This window comes from Channa argus, chromosome 7 (genome assembly GCF_033026475.1).
Source record: "Channa argus isolate prfri chromosome 7, Channa argus male v1.0, whole genome shotgun sequence".
Classification (NCBI taxonomy): Eukaryota; Metazoa; Chordata; class Actinopteri; order Anabantiformes; family Channidae; genus Channa; species Channa argus.
Genome location: NC_090203.1, coordinates 5885176 through 5901932, shown reverse-complemented (window position 1 = coordinate 5901932; position 16757 = coordinate 5885176). Strand labels below are relative to the sequence as shown.

The window sequence follows — 16757 nt, the reverse complement described above, 5'->3', positions numbered from 1 at the left end:
CACTATTCCTGACAACAGAGTCACGTTACTGTTTAACCACTAAAAAAGGTGGTTAAAAAGCAAAGTTAAATCTTTCACAATAAGCTGTGGGTTATTAGAGGACTGCAGAGTGGTTTATTCCACTAAAGTTGACATCCAGTCCAGGGCTACAACTAAGATCCAACTAACTGACACATCCAGGACAGGGGATGATAATGTCTGCACCCACTGTTCCAAAGTGTTTTTCAGGAAAAGTTGCGGATGCTTTGCGATTTGAGCTTTAGATTTACATACAGTAGCAGTTTCCCTCATAAGTTCAGAAAAAGCATCAGCATCAGCAGATTGGTCGATTTTTTATTTATTTTTTTATGCGACTGCCCATTTCCCCTACACACAAAGACATGTGCATTCCTTTATTCATCCTAAAGTATTTCTTTGCACCTTTATTAAAAGGCACTGATGCCGTCATTAACCAGGCCTAATGATTTCCTCCACGAACACCTGCCAGTGGCGTCTCCACGTTGGCAAAACACATTGATCTGCTTGTAGCTACTAAGACTAAACTACATGTGGCATTCTGTGCATTTCAGATAAAATTTAAAAGCAGAGATCGTGTTGCCACCTTGATGCGGTTATTTTTCTGAGTGTAAATACGCCACAACATCAGGAAACATCCTACTTACAACATAAAGTATATTGAGCGCACACAGAGAGTTCTTGGTGCAGGTGAACCCGCCGCAAACCATCGCTGCTCTCCGGACGGTCCTGAAAAAAAAATTAAGGTTTGTGTTTTTCACCAGCTTTCTCAGTGAAGCGAGAAGGGGACGTCTTGAGGATCCCTCTGCCTCCTTGAACCAGTCTGCAAGTGGAAACCAACCCAGCGAGCGCTTCCTGGAACCACGCTGCTCGCTGATTTGTCAGTTGCGCGTGAGTCACTCGCTGCTCCTCATGCAGATGATTGTTTTATTCGAGTCGGTTACAGATTAACCATTAACTATTAGGGAGAAAAGGTTTTAATTTTACTGATGTATTTTTATTTTAACAGAGTTGCCTTCAATTAAACCTAACAACGGTAGATGTGGAGGACATGTAACCGTAAGAGACCAACAACTGTTCAGCTTCTGAAAAGTTTGTGTTGACTTCTCTTAAATTCCTCGCACTTTATGACCCAGAGTTCCCCCTTGTGGATTAAATGGGCACTTTCTCCACTTGGCACTTCATGCGCTTGCAGCATTTAATTTACACGTGCAAAGTTCTATCTCAGTTGCAGTTTGCAATACAATGAGGTCCATATATATTTGGCTTTAAACATCACCGCAGGTAGATTTGTAATGACACGTGGATTAACAGGCTTAAAGTGTTGACTGACTCCTTTAATTAATGGTTCAGTTGACACTATCAGATGAACAGTGTTTGGAAATTACAGACATGTTTTGAAGGACTGACCTTTAATTTTAATTTAACAATTAACACCATCATGAATTCAATTTTCAGGTTTAGTCTGATCGTTCCCACTGTGCAGTCAGTGATGTTCAGGGCCTTGTACTAACTTAATGTTCAGCTTTGGTGCAGCAGTCCGATTGTTAATGGTGGTTGAAGTAACATCTTCTACTTAAGCAAAAGAATCTAGACTTGCACTTGCATCCCATGAGTCGGGAACACTTCTCATAGCACTTTCCTTGCTTTCTCCATGACTTAGACTTTTTGCTTGCCCTGTTCCTCACTTGTAAGTCAATTTGACTAAACGCATCTGCCAAATGTTAATGTATTAGAATTGACCATTAAACGTACAGTAACTGAATAGTGGAGTAGAATCATTTAGTGTTATAACATAACTGTGCATTCTCTAATGTACTATGTACAAAACATTGCCATATACTAACCAATTTTAGCGAATGCAGAGAAGTTCAAAAGTTTAATTTTCTACACAACATTTCTGGTCAAAAGGTCACAGCTTTCCATCAATGTATACATCACTTGTGTTTTGTTACCAAAGTATGTCACATCTGTAAATCCAGTCTTTAGCAACTCAACCAACAATTCAGCTAACAAGTGAGGTGATGCATTCCAAGCTTGCCTAAGGGCAGGAAGTTCAGATGTTCATTGTTATTTATTTATTTTTGACTATAGACAAGACAGATGTGGTCAAAGTTTAGGACAGAAAAAGAGTCCAATAAAAATATGTTTGTCACCTGCATTACAATGGAACCATCAGTGACTAAATTAAATAATAGCTTCATTGGTGAATAAAATATCTCTAAAATTTAAAAATATATAATAAAATACCATTTTCGTCTTGTCTTGAGTAAGCGGAAATTTCCTAACTGTGCCATCAGCCTGTGCAAAATATCCACTGTCTTTGTCTTGCACAATTCTACCAGAAAGAAGAACTCTGAGTCATGCTATCATTGGCAATAAATTTCCTCTCCTCTTAAACCACACTTCACTTTCAATAACAAGCAACACAACCTCTGCATGTCGTTTGAGTTTGGGTCTCTATAAAAGCACAGAAGGCCATGTTAGAAGAACTGAATTACGTGACGGTGACTTTCAGGAGTAACAGTGTTTCTTTACAGAGTGAGTAATGAATTGAGTTAAGTTTTACTGTAACTATTTACTGGTAGTAGTTGTTCTTGAATAAGATTTTAATACCATAGTTGTTTAGTTTAGTGGTATTTCGGTGCCACATTCATAATTGAAGAATGTAACCAGTGGAAAGGTCTTATATTCTTCAATATGCACCATAAATAAAATGGCTGTTAGTCTGTCGCAGTCTTTTATTTTGTGTCATTTTGAAATTTTCCTCGATGCTCAATTAACCCAAATGTTCTGCTGAGGTTCCTGGGGACGATGGGTCACTGCCTTGTTTTATCAAATTTACTTTACTTACTTTTCTTAAAAACACACAGTTGAAAAAATGAAATATTTCAGAGGTCTGCTGTGGAAAATTAATCTTCACTGAATTTTGTCACAGATCCCAGTTTTGAAACAAATACCACAGATATTCAAATCCTATTTGTCTGTGTTTACAGTACTTCATATGCAATATGAACCTCCCCAAATTACATACAAGTAATTGCAATAGATTCCCTGTTAGCTTCTGATGAATGACTTTCATAAATGAATAGGTTTATGAGCAGTACATGCTAGGCATATATCTAACTTTTGGTGTTTTTTTTATTTTATGCATTTATTTTCATCAAATGTGCAGGTGGAGTTTGTGCCAATGGGAGGGAACCCAGTGAAATGCCTTTCGAAATGTTAGTATATAAAGGGGAAGGAAGTGTTAACTTTGCAGCTTACAAGTACATTAAGCCAATCATATGACATCATGATGTTTCTAAATAGTTCCTGGCGTAACTGTGGCATAGTTCAGGCTGTTGTCTGATATAAAAATAATAATAATAATAATCAGCTTTTGCTGTCAGTGCAGTACATTGGAATAGAACCAGGCTTTTCCAGGCTTTTCCTCTACCAGTTCATCCTGCCCTGCTGCTACCCTGAAGGTGACTTCTGAACGGCACATACAGTACATCTTCAAGTTCTCATTTCCTCCCGTCTCCTTTGCTTCTTGCAGATAAACCGATTGAGTCGGAGATAATCTACGAAGAGGTGAAGACTGAGGAGCAAGCATGTGACACACATCCTGTTATACCAGGTTATTTGGAGTTTATCACCATAACACGGATGCTACATAAAAATATAAGCTAATTGTTCAGAAGTAATTTTACAAACTGATTTATTTTTCTAGAAAACGAAAAGAAAGCTCCATTCTTTACTCTGCTTCACCTGATCGCAGTAGGTCTGGGAGTTATTTGTGTCATCTTGGTGTCCTTCGTCATCGCCCTCAGTATCCAATGTATGTGTATCTGTCTATCTACTTGTTTTCAGACTCTTTCCTTAACAAGTCAGTGCATCGCTAATGGTTTCTTCCCCAAATGCAGTGAACAAAGTCACGTCAGAGCAGCAAAGCCAAAACACCAGCTTTGAGAAGCAGAAAAAAGGACTGATCGAAGAAAGAGACAGACTTAACTGGACCATGGAGACCATCCTGGAACAGGAGACATTTTATGTGAAGGACTACTGTGTAGAAAAAGGTTAAAAAAAAGCCACAATGATGCCAGAAGCATGTCTAGACAGTCTTCCTCTTTCTTGATTAACTAATTTTTTGCTGTATAATGATTTTATTATTTTGATTTTATTTTTTTCTTCGTGTCTAAGGTTTTATGTTGTGACTCATCTCTTACAGCCAGAAGTTTCTGGAACACAAAAAAAGCATTATTGTAAAATCATTGTGATTGTTGTTTCCTTGTCTTTTTCTTGTTTCATAGTGTGTAAACCTTGTTTAGAAAACTGGGTGCTGTTCCAGTCGACCTGTTACCTGTTTTCAGAATATCGGTTTTACTCTTCATGGAAAAACTGGGATGGCAGTCGTGAGGACTGCAGACAAAGAAAAGCAGATCTGGTGGTGATTGACAGCCAGGAGGAACAGGCAAGATTCATTTTATGGTTTCATTTGCTTTAGAAGATATAGATCAGAGATGGAAAAGGTAATAAATTATTATTTTTCTACTTCATCAAAAGTACCAAAAATATCACTATGTATAATACTTCATTATCAGTACAAATCAAGTGTTTTAGCATTGGCAAATTGTTCTTAATGTATCAAATATAAAATGATTTGACTCCTGTAAATAATGACACATGATACAATTATCATGTGTAACAACTGCAGGAATTCATCAAGAACCACATCAAAAACTACCATGATGATAATCATGGATACTGGATTGGCTTGAGGTCCATTAATATAATGGACACTTGGATGTGGGTAGATAAAAGGAACGTAACTACGATGTAAGCACAGCACACACACACACACACACACACTTACACAGAAGCTTAAAAGTTGTGTGGATGTATATGCCATTTTATATGAAACACCGTTTCATCATCCGAAGGTTGGGACTCAATCCTGTTCCACTGAGAACCTTCACACACATAGTTCCATCACGTTACTTTATTAATACTCTTAAAAAAAGCGGACTAGTGGGAAGAAGATTTACAGCATCTTCCCTTATTTATGCTGCATCATACACTTCATTACACTGGGAGACAGTAGAATTAGTAATAAATAAGTGGAAAAATTACATTTGCAGAGGGCAGCACAGTGTGGGGAGGGGCTGGCAGTGCTGCCTCACAGCTACAAGGTCCTCAGTTCAAATCTGTGCAGTGTTTTGGATTTCGTCCCACAATGCGAAGACATTGATGTTAGGTTAATTGGTGACTCTAACTTACCTTTAGGTGTGAATGTTTGTCCGTCTGCATATGTCTTTGAGTTGGTCCTGAGAGACCGGACACCCACATTTTATTTTTCTTCACCAGGTACTGGAATACAAAAAAGGCTGGTAAAGGATTGTGTGCTCTAAGTCTGCCAAATGGAGATCTTCTGTCCAACTGGCAGAAAACAGGCTGTGACATGAGGAACCGCTGGATCTGTGAAACAAGAGCTTTGATCAAATAATATTAGGAGTGAGTTCTTATTTAATTAGGCCATAAGTCATTCGTCATCCCTTTTCTCTTTTTATGGTTATCCACAGGTTTTCTTTTTGCCGTGTCTTCTCCAAATAAGCATCTATATCTAGAACAGCTGCTGTGTAATCCATGACTTTTGAGTATACAACAAAACTGAGTACACCTCACTGCAGTAGCACTAAACTATTATAATAATAATAACGTATAAATCAATTTGTCTAATTTTTATAATCTATATATTTTATAACTATATCTTCAAAATGTAGTGTAATTTGTGTTACGCAGGATTAAAAACAAACAAAATATGGACTCAGACTAAAACCTCAGTGAAACAAAATGAATACCCCTTTGATCAACGCAGCAACAGTCAATGCGTTTGTAATTACTAAATAAGATGAAGAAACAAAGTTCGACAATAACACCGCACCTTTCTCAGCATTGGCCTTAGTTGCAACATAGTAAGAAATTGCCTGAAGAAACCTGATGTGAGACTTTTAAAAAAACTGTACACAAGCATAGTCTACTGACCACAAGCAGAAACACAGCACACACAGCGGTGGTTATGAGGTACAGTCACCACAGTGGACCTGAGCTCGCTGATGAGGTCAGGGAGTGAATTAAGTTATCTATTTTGCCAGACCTCAAAATTGGCAAACTGACAAGAGTGTAACTAAAATACCGTGTGTGCATATACTGTAAATGTGAGTGTGTATGTAAATGTATATGTGAAGGAAGGGCATGAATGTGTATGTATATTTATATGTATGAATATGTTCTTTTAAAATATAAATATGTGGATTAAATAAATGTTCTTTCCTTCGTGGGAGAATAAAGAGTCTTTGGTATTTATCACCTTTATTCATGTCTATCTTATATCTTTATCCGCTTCTCCCGTTCAGGCTCACGTTGGGCTGGAGCCTAAGCCAGCTGTCATTTGTTGAGAGGTGGGTCAAACCCTGGACAGGTCTCCAGTCAATTTCAGGGACAACACAGAGAGACATACACAGACATCCACATTCACACCTACGGGTCATTTAGAGTCACCAACGAATCTAACATACATGTCTTTGGACTGTGGGAGGAAAAAGGAGGACGTGGAGGGAACCCACGCACGCACGTAGAGAACGTGCAAGCTGCACGTAAAAAGGCCACAGCCAGCTCAGGACCTTCTACTTGTGTGCAGATCATCTTTATTTTGAGCTGAATAAATGTAATAATCAGTTTCACATAAACAATAGATTTTGACTTTTTATTGAATTGGGTAAAAGAAAATATCAAATATCAAAATGCATTATTGAGCAACACTGTTGCGCTGGTCCTTCGTCATGAGGAACATGGTTTTTCTTGTGAGTTAATGTCATGTGTCACAGCTTTGTTTGTGCAGATGTTTGTCTTTTCATGGGATTTGGTGACAACATAAAAACACAAACATGACCATGTCCCATATTGTGCCACAGAAAATTTAATAAATCCAAATTTGAGGTAATCCACAAAAAAATCTACACAACGATAACAGTGTTCCTGTTATGCAACAAGGACAACAAGGACATTTTGTGTAATCTCCAACCACAAGGCAACACAGCATTTTTCATTTAAAACGAAATGTATCATAATACAAACAGAAGTTGCTGTTACAGCAAAGAGGAAGCTTTGTTTGTTCATGATAAGGTGCAGGGAGATTTTTTTCAGCCTCATCTTTCGAACTTCGGTAACAGCTTCTCTAAAACCTGTTCATTTTCTGCTCTGAAGTCTAAGTTGTCAGAATGGGAACAGAAGTAATGTCTACAGTGGACAAATGTCCTGGAGAAACACCCCCCAAAGGTAAGTGACTCTGGCTTCATTAGAATAAAGCACAGTGTCAAAAATGCCTACAAGACATTTTTTTTTAACTAACATAAATCAAGACTGAGTGTAAAGATTTCCCCTGGTATGGTTCTGTAAGTGATGCTCAGCGGTACCGTATCTCAGTTGTTCATTGCACCTGAGTGCAGTGAAAAGGGTTTAGAAACGTAGTATCCCGTGTATATCGATACAGAATGACAATATATTCTCTGTGTGACCCCGATAAAGTCAATAATAATTCAGATTTGTATAATTAAAGTCGTGTTTCTTCTTTCAAGCCGACGGCGAAGAAGCTGCGTGTTCTCGGCACTTTTTTTGGGCTGCGTGCCTCCTAACGTTGGTGAGCATCAGTTTCTTCATCTACAGTAAGTTTTGGTTCAACACACTCAATTTTCCTTGGTCTTTACAGTCATCTTGTTTTCCAGTCACCATTAAACATTAAATAGAATTCTGGACAATGATGTTTTCATTGTTATATGTATCATACACTGTATAACTACACTGTCGGCTGAACGATGTTTTTGGGTTAATGGGGTCCTTTTCTTTTTGCAACTTAATAAACTAGTTTCAATCTTATGTCACAACAACTCTCTTTTACCAACAAATAATAAAATGGTGTCTGTGTCATGAGTAAATCCGTTTTCAAACACTCTAGTTTCAAACACTGTGGCGTTCGCATTGCACTAAGTTTCCTCTCACAGACTTACATGTTAGTAGGTTACTTGGTGACGCTAAAGTGACTGTAGGTGTGAATGTGAGTGTGAATGTCTGTGATTGTCTCTCTGTGTTGGCCCTGAGCGGTTAGTCACTGCTATTCTCCAGACCCCCCTTGAGGCGGAAGTCCTCATTGACCACCACTGCATTTGCTGTAAGTCAGTCCATTTTAGTTCATGGCTTAAATCCGTTTAATGAGCCCGGTCTGCTGCTGTGTTTCACAACTTGTAGATGCTACGCCGCCAGTTGATTAAGGCACAAAGTTTCCACATGACCAAAGCCAACGACTGTGGCTGTAGATTAAAGCTTAACGATGCTTCTATGACGACATGACACCAGGTCACCGTTTGACTGACTGATGGGTTGTCTCTTCACTGTAGTCAGAGTGGTAGTGCATAAACAGGAGAATCTGCAGCTGATCGCCTTACAGGCAGAGATGGACAGACTCAACTCGACGCTGGGAAGCATCCTGAAATTTGACACCTTTCCAGTTCGAGCTTACTGCCCACAAAAAAGTAAGTGTTTAATGGTACAGTATGGGAACATAATTAGCTTTGCAGGTATTTATTCACAGACCCCATTTTTGGGGACAGTTTGGCCTGATAATAGTGCTGGATGAAATGTCCAGGGGTCACCAAAACCAATAAACCACGGTGAGGAAACCTTCTAAAAAGTACATGTAAGCTTGAATAAGTCTGTGTATATATCACCCACCTTCAACAATTGGCTTTTTTAACTGTGACCCTCAATTTCAAACTGATTCCCTCATATTTTATTTAATTAGGTGAAGTGCATAAGAGTTGTTAACTGAAATGGAATCTGCTATTAATAATTAAGTTTTCCTTATCACCTGAAAATGGGAATAGTGACGTGTTTGTTTTACAACTTCATACCTGATATACATTTTACCTTTAGATCTATTTGTCGATCATGACAGCAGACCTGCTGGAAATACAAAGAGTGACAGATCTGTCTGCTGACAGACTCTGAGATAACGGAGACTTAGAAACACAGACACACGTGGTGGTGAGATGGATGCAATCTGCTGCCTCCCTCCTAGATGCCATTAGGTCTAATACACTGCCCTTTAAAATGTAACCTGTAAGGCTTGTACTGCATGAGGAGAAGGCTGTTCTGTTATTAAACCATCTCTGCTTATTTCATGATTGCAGAGTGTCAGCCGTGTCCGACAGGCTGGATTCAGTTTCAGCAAAAGTGCTACCTGTTTTATGATAAAGACCCTCCTTGGAAAGAGTGGCAACAAAGCCAAGAGATTTGTCAAAGCAAAGCTGCAGATCTTGTTATTATTGATAATCTACAGGAACAGGTGAGCTCTTCCACCATGAAGGTAAAATGACTCAGAGGTTGTTCTGAACTGATGTGTAGACCTGTAAAATGCTTTTAATGATTTGCTATGATCCAACCTACAGGAATTTGTCAGTAATAACACCAAGTACTACTATGACAATTATCACGGATACTGGGTGGGTTTGAATCAAACTGCTGACAATAACTGGGTCTGGGTTGATGGACATAATGACACTCTAGGGTAAGAAAGCTTTTTTTTTTTTAACTGTTAAAGTAAATAAAGTAATGACGTATTTTGATTCTGTCTAATCTTTGTTATGTTGTATAAGTTGTACTAATAGCAAATCTTAATACTGGTACAGTACTAATATTCATGTTCTGTGTATGGAGGTACTGGATAAGGGGGGCACTAGGTAACATTGGTCCGTGTGCACTGATGATCCCTGGTAGGAATTTTACAGCCAACTGGAACCCAACATTATGTGCAATGGAGAACAAATTCATCTGTGAGAGTGAAGCCCTGATATGGTGAAATTCATTAACAATAAGTTTGTTTACCAACACATTCTTGATTTGCATGTTGTATTTAAAGCTGCATGACTAAAAATAAGAAGACAAATGTGAAAAAGTAATAATATTCCTGAAGTATCCTATTGTAAGTATGTTTCAGTATGTGAATACACATGGTGTGTATTTGATTATTTACTGTGTGGTATAGATATCTTGTTTTAACAAAGTATTAAATGATAATCAAACAGAATTACTTTGATGTATAATCATTATTTCATAATTAGGATGATGCAAAATGAAAATCATTAAAGCAGATAAACCTTTACACCAAACGTGCAATCTGATGCAGCAAACTTTGTTTCCTCGTTGATTAACTTTACAAACTTTGTTTTGATCTGCCTGTGTATTATACAAAGATAAAGTTGAATCTTTTGCCAGATGATGTGACAGATAAACAATAGATTTGCTTCAAGTTCTACCAGTGATTTAACAAAACGAAACAAAAAAAAATAAAGTAAAATGTTTTAAATGAATTTGCAATTTTAACAGCTTTAGTGATAACCTTTTCATTTTTGTTATACCTTTACTTTGATATTTTGTATTGACCTCAATAATCAGCAAAACAACTTCATGAAGAAGGCAAAGAGGCTTTTTCTCTGGTTATTAAAAAAAATGAAATTTCAGGATTTTATTTAAATGGTTAGTTATTAATTTGTAATACATCCTCACAGGTTTCTTCAACGCAATTTTGTGCTAAGGTATTTCTGCTTAAAAATAAGTTCTGCAGTCATATTTTTGTAAACTTTCTTACAGTCAGAATCATGTTACGATCAGATAGAAATAAATGTAAAATGGAATTTTCAATGACTTGTTTTGGTTTTATTTGTTTTAAAAAAAACATATTATATTAAAGTTTTACTAATTCAGGGGATTCTTGATGTATTTTTCATTTGATCATTTGAATTTATATTTTGATAGTTTTGAGTTTTAGTTTCTTACCAATTCACATGTACAGTACAGTAGTCTTTGAGTAAAAAGTGTTTCAGTGCAACAGTTAAACAATTACGAGGGAGTGTGTTATATAAGACTGTAATAAGTTAATTTAAGCTGTAAGTACTAGATTAAACCAGAGTTAATGTAAACTAGATTTAACAAAACAAAAGAAAACAAAAGAAAACATAATCCTTTGTATTTGGGTTCTTGTTTTGGGGCATGAATTGGCTGTTACACCCCCCCACCCCCCCCCACGCCTGAGGCAGGGGAACAACTACAATACACGTTACACCAGGAAGTGTAATGTGGAAACACACATTCAAATCCAGGCAGATACACTAACAGATCATCAACATTGCAGTGAAATCATATCAACCTCAACACATGGAAATGGAAAACTGAAAAAAATTTGGATCTATTATCAAATTTATTTTGTGAAAGTTTTTTTAGCTAATATTAAATGTCTCACCTTTCCCCCAAAAAAATTAGTAAATGTAAATGTGAGCTGATCTACCAGAAATAGATATGACACATTAAAATGTTGAGTAGTTGTATCAGCTGACGAGGCGTTTGACCTTTTACAGTCAATAATCACAAACGTACAGTAGGTGTAACATACTTCTATTTAAAAAATTATGTGTCACAATGCAAAATGAGAAGCTGTGGTTTTATACGTGAACGAGGAAGAGGAAATGCAAGTTTGTTCTCCCTGAGGTACCACAGCTTCGCAAAATTGTGGTCATCCACATCTTTCGTGCATCGTCGCCAGCTCGCTCTCATTCTCTGCACTGAGCCAAGTAAAGGAATGTGTAGACTGTAAGGATGGAGGCTGAACCCAATTATTCTACACTGGTTTTCAAAAATGATGGCAGACCAAAAGGTAAGTAATGCTGCATTATTAAGATAAAACATATTTCTGCAGGAACTTCTTTCAAAGTAGTAAAGAAATCACACTTAAAGTCACAGTGAAATTAGAAACATTAGCAAAACTATCATGTGTTTACCAGTTGTCTCCATGGTTTCATGGCATAGGTAAAAACACATGGACCCCTGAGAGCAGGTGATACAGCAAACTATGCTCCTGATAATCTAGATGTTTCTTTTCACAAAACGTACACAATCAGCACAGCGGTAGATTTGGAGAAACAACAGGAATTTACCAATAGAGATCATCGAAATTGTGAAGTAAAACCTTTGTTATTTTGTCATCGTCATTTACATCAGATCCTGCCGTTTTTACATCTCACCTTCTGTGATGTTTATTCTTGTCCAAAAGCATCGTGAGACGAAAGGTTTTATGCTTCACGTATCATAACCATATGGAAAAAAATAAATATGTTAATTGATGGGAAGCCAGTAAAGCAGTTGAAGTGTGGGGGTGACATGCTGTATGATGGGAGTATGAGGTATAATACGAGCAGCAGAGTTCTGAACCAGTTGGAGTTTATGGAGAAGCTTGAGTGGAATATGAGATAATCAAGAAATCAAGCAGGACCAAGACGATTAACAGTCCATCAGCAGCAGCTATTAACATATCAGTGAGCTTAACAAAGGCCATTTCAGTACTGAGTTTGGGACGAATCACTGACGGAAATGATTCGGACTGATTATTGTCGTTAAGATGAGCAGAAACCTGTGTTGCAACTACTTTTTCCAACATTTGGGAGATAAATGCCAAGTGAGAAATTGGACGAGAGTTATTATGGTTGTTGGGGTCAGCACCAGGTTTCTTGAGAATTGGAATTGTAGCAGCTGAATTAAGGGATAATGGAATTATTTCAACTGGCAATTAATTAATTCCACATAAAGCCATATTACTGTGATTGAAACATCCCCTTCACTTTCTTTTAGAATTTCTTTTTCATAATTTCTCTTTATTATTACTTTCATCCAGAAAAAAATGAGGACTCAACAATTTATTCTACAGTAAAAGTGGAAAAGGCGCCTGCTAATACTGCACCAAGTAAGTTATCAAATCTGTTCCAATGTATAACACCAAAAATTAATGCAACATAATTACAAATTCACATTTTTTTTTCATTACTTCAAAAACTTGATCTTACAAAGTGCTTCACAAAGAAGAAGACAAAATCCAACAAAACTAAATTTGCTAATTCAGGTACAAGCCATAGACTTTTACCAGAAAGTACTAATTAGACTTCAAATAAATGCCATATATGACTTTATATGTGACAGTGATGTATATTTATAACATTATATTGAAGCCATATGTGCAAAAAAAACTGCATGTCATAGTTGTAGCTGCAGCACACATGAAGTGCGCAGAATGAAGTGACTGTAGCTACAAACATAATTTGAATAAACTTTTTCTCAATACAGATGCTGAAACACCTGCACATTCTCAACACTTGCGTCAGTTGGGGGTGTGTTTCGGGGTCCTTTGCGTCCTCTTGTTGGTGAGCATCAGTGTCATCATCTACCGTAAGTTTCAGAGCAACACAAAGAAACTGCAGGGGCCATTGCCTCTTACATCGCGCTTACACCAACTGCTAACCTGGGACATTATTTAGCAACAAGTAAAACAGGAAGAGGTTTAGTATTTTGTAATGTGAGTCCAGCTTCCTCGCAGTTGTCCCTGAACCTTTCTATGTATAGCAGCTTTTGTTTGTCTGAGGAGAAATCCAGTAACATTTAACACTGTACTACACCCAGTTGATGTTTAGCACATGCGTGTGTGCCAGCTATACCACTATGAGTATGTATAGTGAAGGTGGATTCAAAATAACAATAACATGAAAAGCAATGACTGGTGACTGTCTCATCACTCTAGTCAGTGTGGAACAGAAAACCAACTTCGAAGCAACAATCAACAATCTTATGGCAGAAAAACAGCAGCTGATCACAAACGGGAGCATGTTACAGACAGAGAGAGACAATCTCACCAGGATGCTGGGAATCATAATAAAATTTGACACCTTTCCAGTAAAAGTATACTGCCCTCAAAAAAGTAAGTGTTGTTTTCATTTGCATCATACACTGCCTACTAAAATATACTCTCATACTGTACAAACATTTGTTTCAGTATTTATGATGCAAATATATGCATATGGCATCTCACTATATGTACAAACAGTAGGTGCACGTAGACAGCAAGCTGAACACACTATTAATAAACCCAATGGAGTCCTGACTGGAACCAACTGTGAACCTCTGATTCAATAAGAGGAAGAAAAAATTAGGAAAATATGACAGAGGCATTGTAAAAATCACTTTAGCAACATGAGAAAGTAGGGCCTAGCGGCCAGAACCATCGTCCACATATAGGAAAGTTATTATTCCACACCTAATAAACATACAGTCCACAACAGCAAAAGCAAATGCAAAGCATGACTGAAACATTAATTAGCATTTTTATATGCGGAATTACAGTAGCAACACATTAGCCTAATGCATTTGGGGAGCAAATAAACAATGTGATTATACGTGAATATTGGTTTTAATCTGAAACCCATTAATATCAGGACCAGAAATACAGATGGGACAGATATGGATGCATTTCATTAATAACAACTGGTAGTGTACAATAGTTTATGGCTATTTATAGACTTAGATTACAATTACAAAAGCTGCCAAACACAAAGCATATTGGAGTATTCATTTTTTCTTTTAAAATTACATTTCATGTATATTCAACACTGTTCTTAACAGTCATTAAAAACTATAAGTACTGTATATCAGTCATTACACACCAGCTGCAGGGATACAAACATAGCTGCACTAAGAATATGTGAAAATATTATTGGCTTTTTGTCTTAAACCAAAGTACTGGATATATTTTGGACAACACATTTTAAAGTGGCTTGATTGTTGATGATAAATGTCTCAAACTTAAATGTGTTTTTTGCCATTTCAATACACAGTAACACGTAAGGCTTGTACTGTGTATTAGTTTACTGAATGCAGAAAAAGCTGTTCTGTTACTAAACTATTCACTTCCTGACAATTTTACTCTGTTTGTGTCTGCATTTCTACCTTGTGTAATGACATTTTGTGCTTTTCATATCTCTCATGAATGCAGAGTGTCAGCCGTGTCCGACAGGCTGGATTCAGTTTCAGCAAAAGTGCTACCTGTTTTATGATAAAGACCCTCCTTGGAAGACGTGGCAACAAAGCCAAGAGATTTGCCAAAACACAGCTGCAGATCTTGTTGTTATTGATAATCTACAGGAACAGGTGAGCTCTTCCACCATGAAAGTAAAATGACTCAGAGGTTGTTCTGAACTGATGTGTAGACCTGTAAAATGCTTTTAATGATTTGCTATGATCCAACCTACAGGAATTTGTCAGTAATAACACCAAGTATTACTATGACAAAGATCACGGATACTGGCTGGGTTTGAATCAAACTGCTGGCAAAAAGTGGGTCTGGGTTGATGGACATAATGACACTCTAGGGTAAGAAAGCTTTTTTTTTTTTACTGTTAAATGTTAAAGTAAATAAAATAATGATGTATTTTGATGTAATTATTTGCATTCTGTCTGGTCTTTGTTATGTTGCATAAGTTGTACTAACAGCAAATCTTAATACTGGTACAGTACTAATATTCATGTTCTGTGTATGGAGGTTCTGGATAGTGAAGACACTAGGAAACATTGGTCCTTGTGCACTGATGATCCCCGCTACGAATTTTACAGCCAACTGGAACCCAACATATTGTGCAATGGAGAACAAATTCATCTGTGAGATTGAAGCCCTGATATGGTGAAATTAATTAACAATAAGTTTGTTTACCAACACATTCTTGATTTTCATGTTGTATTTAAACTAAACTTCCAAAGCTGCATGACTAAAAATAAGAAGACGAATGTGAAAAAGTAATAATATTTCTGAAGTATCCTATTGTAAGTATGTTTCAGTATGTGAATACACATGGTGTGTATTTGATTATTTACTGTGTGGTATAGATATCTTGTTTTAACAAAGTATTAAATGATAATCAAACAGAATTACTTTGATGTATAATCATTGTTTCATAATTAGGATGATCAGAAATGAAAATCATTAAAGCAGATAAACCTTTACACCAAACATGTGCAATCTTATGCAGCAAACTTTGTTTCCTAAGCCAACTTGTTGCATGGTGTTTACTCATGTAGCGAAATGTGTGTTTTGCGTAGTTAGCTGATGTATGATGTTGCCTCATAACTGATGAAAAGTTCTTGACCACATTGTCAATTTTTTTATTTTTAAGTAAAATTTTAGTACAACTCAATTCAGTTTATTAATGTTCCTATACTGCTGATTCCTGATGTTTTAATGGCCTCGCTGCATTTTTGATAACCAAACTACTGAACAATTTGAGAATAAAGCAGCCACTGCCCCACTAAGCTTTTGTATCTGTGTTGACAGGGAGCTAAAAACTAAAAGTGGGACACAATCTTTTCCTTTCAGAAATATTACATGCATTTATTGTGTCCTGTGTGTCAAATATGTTATAAGACGTTTGTGCAAACTATTGGCACACGACCACGTGCACTTCCTGTTAGAGGCTACACCATTTCTAAAATGTCTGAGTGACGACACATCTCTCAGGTTAGGGAAAGTTGAATGATTTAAAATAAAAAATAAATAAATAAAGAAGCGAGCAAAGAAACGGAGGTAAACACTAAACATTTTCTAGGTTCAACAATGAAACAAATAAGAGCAAAGCTATAAATAGTGGCTTCGCATTTCACCAAGAATATTTTGAACATTGTGTGGCACTTAGTGTCAACACACTGGACTTGTTTATCACCGTTTCCTTGTTAATATTTATTCAGTAAAGATGTGCTTGGCTATTTGATTTAGGCTATAATGTTCATTCAAATCTTAAAAGCTTTGAGATTTTATCTTTTATCTTTGAGGTTTAAGCTTT

General features: G+C 36.8%; 3 protein-coding genes across 4 annotated transcripts; all 3 read left to right on the top strand.

Moving 5' to 3' along the window:
• Window positions 1-2402: 2402 nt before the first annotated feature.
• Window positions 2403-6679, top strand: LOC137130485 (CD209 antigen-like protein E). 2 transcript variants are annotated; one of them, XM_067510713.1, is made up of 8 exons: window positions 2403-2556; window positions 3557-3637; window positions 3731-3838; window positions 3924-4076; window positions 4311-4471; window positions 4715-4836; window positions 5365-5511; window positions 6414-6679. In XM_067510713.1, exons 1-7 carry the CDS (start codon window positions 2496-2498, stop codon window positions 5501-5503), a joined length of 825 nt encoding a protein of 274 aa, XP_067366814.1. In that variant the 5' UTR covers window positions 2403-2495; the 3' UTR covers window positions 5504-5511; window positions 6414-6679. The 2 variants fall into 2 exon arrangements, with proteins under 2 accessions (XP_067366814.1, XP_067366813.1); XM_067510712.1 differs by lacking the exon at window positions 6414-6679 and having other exon boundaries at window positions 5365-6349.
• A 116-nt stretch (window positions 6680-6795) lies between these two features.
• LOC137130486 (dromaiocalcin-2-like) lies at window positions 6796-10811 on the top strand. Its single transcript, XM_067510714.1, has 6 exons — window positions 6796-7335; window positions 7635-7721; window positions 8451-8585; window positions 9243-9397; window positions 9501-9619; window positions 9769-10811. Exons 1-6 carry the CDS (start codon window positions 7278-7280, stop codon window positions 9908-9910), a joined length of 696 nt encoding a protein of 231 aa, XP_067366815.1. The 5' UTR covers window positions 6796-7277; the 3' UTR covers window positions 9911-10811.
• A 794-nt stretch (window positions 10812-11605) lies between these two features.
• On the top strand, window positions 11606-16757 carry LOC137130484 (C-type lectin domain family 2 member B-like). Its single transcript, XM_067510711.1, has 7 exons — window positions 11606-11761; window positions 12776-12844; window positions 13222-13323; window positions 13673-13849; window positions 14921-15075; window positions 15179-15297; window positions 15467-16757. The coding sequence occupies exons 1-7, from the start codon at window positions 11704-11706 to the stop codon at window positions 15606-15608; spliced, it is 822 nt and encodes a 273-aa protein (XP_067366812.1). The 5' UTR covers window positions 11606-11703; the 3' UTR covers window positions 15609-16757.

What these genes read in the sequence shown, in the direction of transcription:
- LOC137130485 (XM_067510713.1), top strand. Translation starts at nt 2,496, where the DNA reads ATGTTAGAAGAACTGAATTACGTGACGGTGACTTTCAGGAGTAACAGT. An exon ending in CATCGCCCTCAGTATCCAAT is followed by an intron (nt 3,839 to 3,923) that starts GTATGTGTATCT and finishes CCCCAAATGCAG; the next exon opens with TGAACAAAGTCACGTCAGAG. An exon ending in AAAAGGAACGTAACTACGAT is followed by an intron (nt 4,837 to 5,364) that starts GTAAGCACAGCA and finishes TTTCTTCACCAG; the next exon opens with GTACTGGAATACAAAAAAGG.
- LOC137130486 (XM_067510714.1), top strand. Translation starts at nt 7,278, where the DNA reads ATGGGAACAGAAGTAATGTCTACAGTGGACAAATGTCCTGGAGAAACA. An exon ending in TGGAGAAACACCCCCCAAAG is followed by an intron (nt 7,336 to 7,634) that starts GTAAGTGACTCT and finishes TCTTCTTTCAAG; the next exon opens with CCGACGGCGAAGAAGCTGCG. An exon ending in AGCTTACTGCCCACAAAAAA is followed by an intron (nt 8,586 to 9,242) that starts GTAAGTGTTTAA and finishes TCATGATTGCAG; the next exon opens with AGTGTCAGCCGTGTCCGACA.
- LOC137130484 (XM_067510711.1), top strand. Translation starts at nt 11,704, where the DNA reads ATGGAGGCTGAACCCAATTATTCTACACTGGTTTTCAAAAATGATGGC. An exon ending in TTGATAATCTACAGGAACAG is followed by an intron (nt 15,076 to 15,178) that starts GTGAGCTCTTCC and finishes TCCAACCTACAG; the next exon opens with GAATTTGTCAGTAATAACAC. An exon ending in GGACATAATGACACTCTAGG is followed by an intron (nt 15,298 to 15,466) that starts GTAAGAAAGCTT and finishes CTGTGTATGGAG; the next exon opens with GTTCTGGATAGTGAAGACAC.